General features: G+C 31.9%; 1 protein-coding gene across 1 annotated transcript; it reads right to left on the reverse strand.

Annotated features, from left to right (window-relative positions):
* Nucleotides 1-452: 452 nt before the first annotated feature.
* Nucleotides 453-10,000, reverse strand: LOC148312639 (nonsense-mediated mRNA decay factor SMG8). Its single transcript, XM_088276126.1, has 14 exons — nt 9,810-10,000; nt 9,338-9,654; nt 8,557-8,778; nt 8,131-8,395; nt 7,836-8,051; nt 7,336-7,496; nt 6,386-6,592; nt 5,303-5,526; nt 4,373-4,444; nt 3,891-4,035; nt 2,606-2,737; nt 1,878-1,991; nt 1,183-1,267; nt 453-711 (listed from the first exon to the last, which is right to left on the reverse strand). Exons 1-14 carry the CDS (start codon nt 9,945-9,947, stop codon nt 517-519), a joined length of 2,493 nt encoding a protein of 830 aa, XP_088132252.1. The 5' UTR covers nt 9,948-10,000; the 3' UTR covers nt 453-516.
* Nucleotides 10,001-10,751: the final 751 nt, after the last annotated feature.

Consider the following 10,751-nt stretch of genomic DNA (forward strand, 5'->3'; position numbering starts at 1 on the left):
GTACTTATGTTTTTGGTAATATATAAATATTCCTTAATTTTCTTTTTAGTACCATTAATTTCCTGACAATACTGGTCGACAATCAATTTTTGAATGTCAAAGTCATTGGAAAAAAAATTCGGTTAGTTAAAAAGTCAAGTTCAACGTATGTACTTAAACATAGTTAAGATGTTATCTTCTGTATGTTAAAAAACACAAGTACCCTAAAATTACATAGTAACAGATGTATTTGTACATAATTTTGCACAGAATTTCATACCATAAATGGAAAAGTACACATATATATTTTGCCTCAAGCGAGTTGTAATATTAGCAGTGCTCAAGTTACACAAACTTGTGAATATGTATATACATACTGTGAACCTTTGTTTTGCCTTCTACCCATCTAACAATGTCCGTAATAACAAAATCCAGTCACTGGTCAGCAATCAAATAGGTTAAATAATTTATCAAAGGTTTTTTTTAACTCTTTATTAAACTTAGTGTTATTATCATAATAAATATATGAATTTGATTTCAGTCTGTGACTCCGATGATACCCTGTAGCAGTCGTCCCCGTGCTGTGGGGACGAGAGGATGTGTGGGACGAGGAAGGGGGCCCCTTTCGGAGGAGTATATGTAGGGGAGACGGAGCACCCAGTAAGCAGAGCCTGTCAGAGCGGGGCAGTCTCCACCTGTCACGAATATAGGCCCTCCAGGAATTGGTTGAACCTGTTAATAATAATATTTTAATTTGATAAACATGTAACGCGTACACATCATTAGGTGAAGTTATAAAATCAAGAATTTAAAAAGAAAAATGAATATGCTAAAATTTAAGACATCCACAAGACATTTTGGTGTTTTCAAGAAAAATTATCATGTGTTAAAAATTGTTCACGGTCTATAGAAATTGTATCAATGAATTGTACTGCCACTGTTTTTTTTTTTATTACTTCAATCTAAGGTTTTAAAGATATTATAAAAGGCACATAGAAAAACCATTTTTGTCACTTTTTTGTTATAAAGAGTTTAATACATTGCTCATTCTTAATTGAGTGATGAACATTGTAATTATCAATGTAATTTTATTTAAACTACAAAGAAAGTTTTTAAAAAAAATACATTGTTTTAAAAAAAATACTCTTCTCTTTTATATAATATGAAATAATATATGAAATGGAAACTTTATTATGTACTTACCTTAGGATTTAATGTAATATGTACTGGTGCTTTCGGGGTAACAATATGAACCCTCATCAACTGCGCAATCATAGGTTTACTTCCCCTGAAAAACAGTTTATCATACAGTTACCGTTCAAACTTAAAAGTAAAAATAATTCAAACTCAAATTTTTATAATATGATAAAGATTAAGTATTAAAATATTGTATGCATTTTTCCAAACTATGTATGTGAAGATAAATAGGGTTGTGGCATTTGCATGAGGAAAACATCAGTATTTTCTTATAAAATTTACACAAATATTAAATACAATTAAAATGTAACTTTGTTTTAAAATCACTAGAAATATTTTAATTTAACTCAATTATAATATCTACCAGTTTCGAAGCTAACCGCTTCTTTATCAAGACTTATTAATTCTTGATAAGACCTTATAATTAAATTATAATAAAATATTTATAGTGATTTTAAAACATAGTTACATTTTAATTATAAAATGGAAAATCACAAAGTTAGTGCTTCAAATATAAATTATACTTTATTATAAAAAATCAACTTTTAAAAACATCAAATGATTCCTTTGAACATTAATTTATTTATAATTTAATACATTGAGCAGTAATTCCCTTAACGTTATATGGAAAATCAATGTTTATATAATTAAATAAAATAAAATAAAACAACATGTAGTAAAAAAAGGAAAAAATAACTAACCAGCAAGGGCACCGATAATACAGGGGCATATCACTGATAGCTAATTTAGCCCCACTTTGTTTATGTAAAGTACTCCCGCCACATACAACACTATCACTTGAAGACATCATAAACCTGTGAATAATAAGAATAAATTAAAATACAATATATCATTTGATAAAATGTACTAAATATTTGTTATTCTTATTATGAGTATAAACACTATAAAATAAAACCATACATACGGTGTTTCAATTGATGCCGAATGTATCGAAACACGTGTCATAATAGATTTTAAGAAATAGTAGTATTTTCTAAGTAAAACCTGTTTTAAAAATGGATAGATTTTACCACAAAGTGACTGCTGAATCAATTAATGAAACTATAAAGTAAAAGAGAAATGCAATTTTTTACGCCTAGGAGGACAGTATTTCGTCACAACACAGTTTTTTTTATTTATCTTTATAAAGAAATGTTAAAAGATATTGAAAGAATCAGGAGACAAAATTGTTTTTTTACCATGTGAACCTGATAATGCAAAAATATTATTTAAATTGTAATTAAAATTGTCATAAACATTTTGAGATATATTAAGTGTTTTATTAAATAATTTTAAAGATTTTTTTTTCAAATTTTCGTATAGCTTATATTACATTAAGCCCAAAAACACATCATAGCATTACATATCCACTGTAACTCTGGCGCATAATTAATGATGGTTGCAAGTTATTAAGAAAGAACAAGCATACCTGTGACCTTTTGGGCACTCATATTCCATTCCAAGGAATATCTTAACAGTGAAATGTGAAGGAAGCGGCTTTCCTCTCGCGCAGCCTCTCTGCTGCACCAGAGATCTCCACGATGATATGTTTTCCATCCGACTGCAAAGTTAACTAATTTTATTACGAATGCCAATTAGTATTTTTATTGAATAAAATATTTTCACTAGCACCATTTAAATGAAGCTTTAATCCATTATACCTTCCTTATTTTTTCACTGATTTCAACAAGAATAGTTGTGATTTTCTCGTGGATTTTATATTAATTAATGTGTTAATTGAATTAAAATATAATAATACCTTAGTATAATTTAATTCTAAAAAGTGTCCGATTCTTAAAATATTTTACCTTCTAAGATAAGTATGTCTGCCTCAGTAATGTAGTGGTTAACGTGTTTAGCTAACATACCAGAGTTTCTAGGTTTCATTCTTAGTACATAATATTATATGACTCCTTTTTTTTAACAAATTATTTTTAACCTCTAGCACAGTAAAGTTTTTTGGTATGTGTATACTACAAACTTAATAAAATTCTGTAACTTATAACTATTTAACTGTACTAATATTATTTTAACTAGATCAAAATGAAAAGTAAAAACAACAAATATCTTAAAAACAAGACTTTATTTTCTTACCACCATAGCGACGGCACTCGAGTAATATGCCAAACCATGCATATTGCCTTTAAGGCAGCATTCGAGTGCTAACTAATGTTATTTGACCGTATACACACTCAAATGGTGCATAGAGCACCCTATCAGACCAATGTGGTCTTTAAATTAAATTAAACAGGTTCTTCAGACCTGAGGAATGGAATATATTTCAATGAATACAGATGATGTTCGTAAAGCAGCATGTGGTAAACGAAACTACTCCTATACTGTAGAACGGGGCTACTTGAACTTTGATGTGTTACTTGAGCCCAGTACAAAAAAAAAATTAAATCTGTATTTGGTCTACAATAATGAACGTATCAACATGATTCATTGTTTCCCTGACAGGTGACACTTATTGTCACGATACTTTGATCGATACCACAATCTAAATAAAAAAAATTGTACTGGGCTCAAGTAACACATCAAAGTTCAAGTAGCCCCGTTCTACGGTACAAGAAAAGAAATGGATAAGAAATACCACGTCGAAAAAGAAGAATACAAGCAATAGCTAGGGGACTTGTGGTTACATACCGGTATTCGTGCTAACATATGTGGCTTGTACGGTGTTCATGTGTACGAAGTATGGGCTATGAACTAACCTTACTTGACAGTCCCAGGGAAGAAGGAAGTTAGTATACTGCAGGAAGCCCGGTCGGAGGTTTTCTGGTAATCCTATATTATGCGAGTACAAGGAAGAGGGTCCCAGGCATACGAGCGACCAACTTGAAAACGCTGGCAAAAGTCCTAAAAAAAATTACAAAATGTAATGCGTGATGTATAAAAACATGTTTTTTTGTGGCACAGAAATGATTTTGAATATTAATCTAATTGAAAATTTATTAATTGTCATTCAACATCAAATACTGTAATTATGAAAAATTTTGGTTTACACACTTGTTATTGTTAGATCCATTGCAGATATTCAAATCATAGATATTGATGTTTCCGCCATCCATGGAATTATTAGGTTATTTTTTCAGAGCAGTTTCAATTTATTTTTTAAGGAAATACTTTAGTATTGGACATTGAATGATAAAATGTATTGTAAACTGGATTTTTTAAAGTAAAAAATAGTTCTTACCAGGTGGACTCTCCGTATGTAACATTCCTGGGAGGTATTCTGTAGTTGATGGTTGCCTTACTAAACCCTTATCTGTAATAATAAAATAGAAAAAAAATTATTAGATCTGCGGGAAAAAAGTTTACAGATGCAATTGAAGCTATTTCCTATCAAGTATGTAAATGTTGCCAAGTGCTATTATTTTCCTTCTCTTTTTAATTAATAGTACCAACTATTCTTCCTCTATTTCCATTCCAGGTTAATTACATGTCAGTCTGATGTACACAACTAGGTACGGATAGGGGTCAGAAGAAGAAATATTCTCCGCCTCCATAGTGTAATGGTTAGAACATTTGGCTACTATGCTGGAGGTCCTGGGATCGATTCCCAGGGGGGTCAAAATAAATACTTATTTAATATAACTCTAGACTAGTATCTAAAGCGCAGGACTGATCACTTTGATAAACAAACAAATCAACATTGCATTAATTTGATGCAGTGCCCTATGCTCTATTAGGTGCGGATAGGGGTCAAGTAGTAGATGAACTATGAACAATTTCAGTGACCATCCCCGGGGCACATAAGGTATATTTGTTTTATCGTCGATTTCTGTAGAACTGCTGTTTTATAATATCACAGCATGTTATTTATTGTTTCTGCATTCACTTTGTGATAAGACATGATAAAATTATAAATAAGACTTGTTTTTTACCACTTGAGTATTATATTTTAACGACTAGTTTTGGAAGCTACAGATGCTTCCATCTACGGGTTTGAATATAAACTGTTTATCATGAGAATCAAGTGTTTTATTTATAATTTAAATAACAGCATTGTTAAAATTATAAAATAAATCTGTTAAATTTATCCATTTTTGATATGGCTGCCTTCAAAATGAAAAGACACATACAGCCTCATCGGAGTTTTGATAATATCAATATTAGTTAGTACCTTTGAAGTGAGCGTCATTCATAGCGATGAGAGTGTAGGGGTCAGAATTGACAAGATGGCTGTTTTGCGATCTCTGAGCGTTTCCATCGGACAGGGCCCCGGCTGACAGCAGCTCCTCGGGGGAGCGCTCCTCCTCCTCCCACTCCACGGGGGAAACTTCCCCCCGTGCGGCGCTTGGCACCCCACCCACACCCCCACCCGCCGGACTCTTCACTGAAGCAGCTCTAATATCAAAAACAAACAATAATTAAAGAAACAAATTCAAATCAATTAATTACATCTGGGCGACTTTGTAATGTTACAAAATAATTAATATTATCAGTAAAATGCTAAAATAAAAATAAAAATACTTTTTGCATGGTAAAAAAAAAAATATTTTTTTAAATTGGGAAATTTTCCTAAAATATACTGAAAATAAAATCATTCATAAATTACATATTCAAATTAAGGGGCATAATTTTTTGAAATTTCATATTTATTAAAGTTTTTTTTATCCCGCCAAATCTTTTAAGCGGCTTGCTTACAGGTGTGGTAAGGTAAACGATGTAAAAAATACATCACAAACAACTAATTCAAACATTTTATTTTGCAGTTGAAATGAATCGATCCCATGATGAGTTTTATATATTGTAATAAATTATATCATTAAATTGTCAGTGTCCTTTCAAACAAGGTAAAATATTTCAATTCATATTATATTTTATTTCTATTTATTTATTATTTATTTAATGACTAACTGACTAATCTAACTAACCATCACGCCGCTTTCCACAGGGGTAGGCAGAGAGAATAGAACACCACACCAATCTGTTTTTGCAAACAATCTTCGCTTCTTCCACATTCATGCATCTCCTCATATATATCCGTCGATTATTCCGACTCCTGACCTGACCACTTTCAAGTATTTTGAATAATTGATCATGCAAAGTTTTCGTCGGCCTTTCTCTGCTTCTATTACCAACCACATTCTCCTCATAAATTTGTTTCACTATGACTATTGATAACTAAAAATATTGAATGAATTATAACTAAGTAAATTATTTTCTCATTCTTATAATTAATTATTAATTGTGAGCCAATCACCTGTAGTCGTTAGTGGAGGGTTGGAAAACTGGAAAAGGAATAGATTCTGCAGTAGCTCCACACTGACAGTCTTTGGCGAGTTCATTATAAAACTCAAAGTTGGCACTCTTCACAGAGTAGGGGTCGTCTCGGGATCCCTTGGTTCTGCCGCAGTTGCAGGCCGCTACATAACGAACTCCACTTGAATGCGTATCTTCTGAACTGGAACTAAAATAATTCTTCAAACATATATTTGAAAAAAAAAGAAACTTTATTATTAGATACTAGATATTTGATTAATGAAACTGCTTAGTAACTTCACTTGGTTTTACTGTTATTCATTCTCTTTTAACTTTTTTTTTAACGTTACTAATAGTACATTATATGACAGGGTAAAAATACAATACTTTGATATTCTTATTTTCATATTTTAAATGATGTACACCTATAACACTTTCCTTATCATTCATCATACACTTAGTGCAATATGTACCACTCAAAAGGAGAGTGTTATATTACCATACTACAAAATTAATAATGGTTTTCAAATACATAGGAAATGTAGTAATTGAAATAAAAATATTTAAAATTAATCTTCCTTTAAAATATTTATATTTGTTTAATATGATATTGGATACGTTGCTGATATTTTCAGTACACAGTGTTGAAAATATCAATGAATCGTTAACCATGTATTGTTAGTGATTTGGATCAACATAATAAATGGTCAAGCTTACTTTAAGCTGTTACATGGATAAGTTGATTTAGGTTGAGCTATAATAATTCATCTGAAAAGGTAATTTTTATAAGACAGACTGAATAAAGGTTATGCAAAAAAGTTGTCCTTCTCTCTGCTATCCGTTGGCATGTTGGGTTCCAAAAGTAAAGATAGAACCTGTGCTACCACTTCAAGGTAATACTTTGTAGAAATAAATTATTAAGAAGTATGATAATAATTTTGAATATTGCACCTGTGTTTTGGTTTGATGCAAGGATTCCCTGTGAGACTTAGTTTTTCACAAAGCCTCCTAGACTCCCAGATCTTGTTGCAATCTTCTTGAAGCTGTCCTCGATACCAATCCGAAAGTGGACCTCTCGCCATAGAGCTGAATACACTGACAGCTACAGCTACCTAAACACCAACAATATTAAGTTCACCATTATTAATATTATTATCTAAACTACTCCTTATTAATTAATAATATAGAAAACCATTCCAATTATAGTCTTTATAGTTGCTAGAACTTTTGAGTTGCAGAGTTTAAAAAAAATAGCAAGGACAAGAAAAGTTTAATAGGATCATTAAAATTGTTGAAATTGACCCCGGTCAGTTACTGCATTATAATCATAAAGTTTCATAAGTTTTAACGTTTAACATTTTTGGTTTATGCCATGTGTTTTGTTATTTTATATATATTTTCAAAACACAGTCATTATTATTTTCCTAACATAAATATGTATGTACGCTTACTCGTTGAATATGATGCTGTGTCGAATAATGCGATGGCAATCCTTCCATATAAGCAGCTTGGGCCAGGGGCAACACTTTGGCGCATCTTCCTTGAGAAAAACGTGTATCTATGGATAATGTATCCCACAAATTAGTCCAAGATTGATCAGAGTCGGGAGATAGGAATAAATCTGTTAAGATGGTGGCAACTTTTTTCCATGTTGAAGCACTGGGGATCTAGAAAAATTAAAGGTCAGTCAGTGCTTGTACTTCGCTGGAGAAAAACCTCATTTCAACTATGTTGATGCGTACTTACTTCAAAAAATAACGAACTCATTGCAAATTTCCCCACATTGTCGTCAAATCCCGAGGAAAAGGCAATGTCCAAATGCATTTGTAAAAACTGACTGAGAGTATTTCGTGAAGTAGTCTCTGTGCACCAGTCCGGTAAGGGTGGCGTTCCCTCGCACGACTTCATTAGACTTCTGACCATATCGGGTAAGACATCACCAGGGGGACTCTCTTCCGTGTTCACATAAACAAATTCCTCATTTTTTGGTATTGCAAATAGAGAATTTGCGCTGTAATTAGATAAATAATTTTCAATGAAAAAAAATCAAACACACTTCATTATAACTTTTAATGACTGAACTGACTACATTTCCTGAGCTAAATAGTCCGGTATCTCCAGTATCCTGACCGTGATATGAACATCAGATTAAAAAAATAACTGATGTATTACCTGATATTTGTGATGACTCTTGCTTTTCTGAGTACATTATAAATTTGATCTTCTAAACTGTGCTCTAATATTTTGATCCTAGAAATATCAGCATTCCGTAGTTGGCGAGGACAAGTGTCGAAATAAAAAAGTACTCGCGGGCAACATGGTCTGGTCTGTTGAGCCCAATGGGGAGTCACCAAGGAACCAATCAGCTCACGGATTTTAGGCTGCAACTCAACTCTGAAAATATTTTAATAACAAAAGTTGAGGTAATTTATGAATTTTTGAACCCTATCTGCACCCAATAAAGCGTGGCATGCCGCATTATATCGACGCAATGTCAAACTGATCGTTAATTACATGTTGTACTGTTCTACAAATTCTTATATAGCAGCATGATATATTTGCTAGAATATGATCAAGTGAAAAAGTCTCTTGAGGAAAATTTTTACATAATACAGTTGGATTCTAACATTAGTGCATACTCAGCAGTGGTTTTAACATCTGGAATTGCTAGTCAGGAATAATTGAAAAAAAAACCGCCTTATCCGCCTCCGTGGTGTAATGGTCAGCACGCTCGGCTACCATACTGGAGGTACAGGGTTCGATTCCAAGGGGGGTGGGGAAAGAATCATTTAACTGAATTATTAGGTTTTTGGATCACAAGATGTATTGGCTTTACAATGCGTCAAGGCTATCCGTATATAACATGTACATACCAAAATTATGTGATACGAATTGGAAAAAAAATAGGTGCTGCCTGCAATATGACATGATCTGATATTACGAGTGTACTTACCTAAGTGTATCAATTGCTTTGAATAGATTGATGTATCCAAGATCGAATACGGGTGTTGGCGAAGAAAGAATAATGACGTGGCAGAGGTGAAACATCAAAAGGAAGCTTTTGGATACTTCTGTGGTTATATCTCCGGCAGCAACGAGGAAATCTCCCCCCTTCCTGGCGTCATTCACCCTCTCGGAACCCTCCCACTTTCTGCCGTCGTCTTTCCCGAGATTGTTAACAAATTTTATAAGTTGGCAAGTATCGAACAAGCTCTTGAGATGTAAATATAAAACGTTTTGATTCTCATTCCAGAAGCATTCAATTTGACACTGTAAAAGTAAGAACATTTTAAACACCACTTCGAAACAGGGAGGAAAAATAAGAATGTTTTTCAATTTCTTATTGCTTAATTAAACTAACTACTACTTTTTTACTAAAATAAATTTGTACAATAATAATTTATTTATTTATCGAGATGTATAACCTCATCGCCGGTAAATTCATATCTGAGAGATTTGGCTTTAAATCCACAATTATAAGGTGATTTGCCGATAACTCCAACAACAATTATTTTATCGGAAACGGAAAAATCCGGAATATCAAATATATTAAACGATTTCATTATGTATTAATTTTAATTTCTACTTCCGAAAACACGAAACATTATTTGACACTGACAGCAAGGGTTTCTCAATTTTATATATTTTCTATGGTCAACGTTATGGTTACAGAAAAATATCCACGTACCTACCTAATTTTCACGTTCCACGGGAACTCAAAACCTGAAAATTGAAATTAATTAGTTAATTTATTTGAATACTTACAATGCGATTCAAAATGACACAGTTACATAAAATATAACTCTTATTATACTTTTAAGTTTTAGTTTAGTTTATGATGTTTTATTTGCCATTTCAAAGAATGAGAAACGTTTTTTTAGAGATAAGATTGTTTTATTTTCCATCGTTATGTGAACAAACGTTTGAGTTTAAAAATCCTCTGAAAGCGAAAATATTATACCTATCAAACCTGTCGAATTAATCACACTCATTGGAGATTGAGATATTATAATAAGTTGATAAATAATTGAAGATTTTTCTTCAAAATATTAGATTTTCATCAATAAATTTTGAATTTTTCATAACCAGTTTAAGAAAATACTCTGGAACACCACAAATAACATCTCTTTTATGTTTTTGATTACGATCTTATTTAACTTTATAGAAATCATTTTAAAAATATATTTTCACAAAATAATATAAAATTTGAACGCTGATTTTGCTACACTTTGGATTATACGATATTATAAAAACAGAAGGCTAAGCAAGTGAATGGTATAAATGGAGACTTGTCCATTTTTCTTTTTGCAATTTATTTCAGCATTTATTTGTTATTTTGTGATGTAGTTGAAAAATCGCAAGCAATA

The sequence above is a fragment of the Brachycentrus maculatus genome, unplaced genomic scaffold, assembly GCF_059751285.1.
Source record: "Brachycentrus maculatus isolate JH-2025_06_01 unplaced genomic scaffold, ASM5975128v1 h1tg000037l, whole genome shotgun sequence".
Lineage (NCBI taxonomy): Eukaryota > Metazoa > Arthropoda > Insecta > Trichoptera > Brachycentridae > Brachycentrus > Brachycentrus maculatus.

Coding starts and splice junctions, on each gene's coding strand:
- LOC148312639 (XM_088276126.1), bottom strand. CDS start 9,947: ATGAAATCGTTTAATATATTTGATATTCCGGATTTTTCCGTTTCCGAT. Junction 7,497..7,835: donor CACAGCATCATATTCAACGA/GTAAGCGTACAT, acceptor GTTGGTGTTTAG/GTAGCTGTAGCTGTCAGTGT. Junction 5,527..6,385: donor CCCTCCACTAACGACTACAG/GTGATTGGCTCA, acceptor TTTTGATATTAG/AGCTGCTTCAGTGAAGAGTC.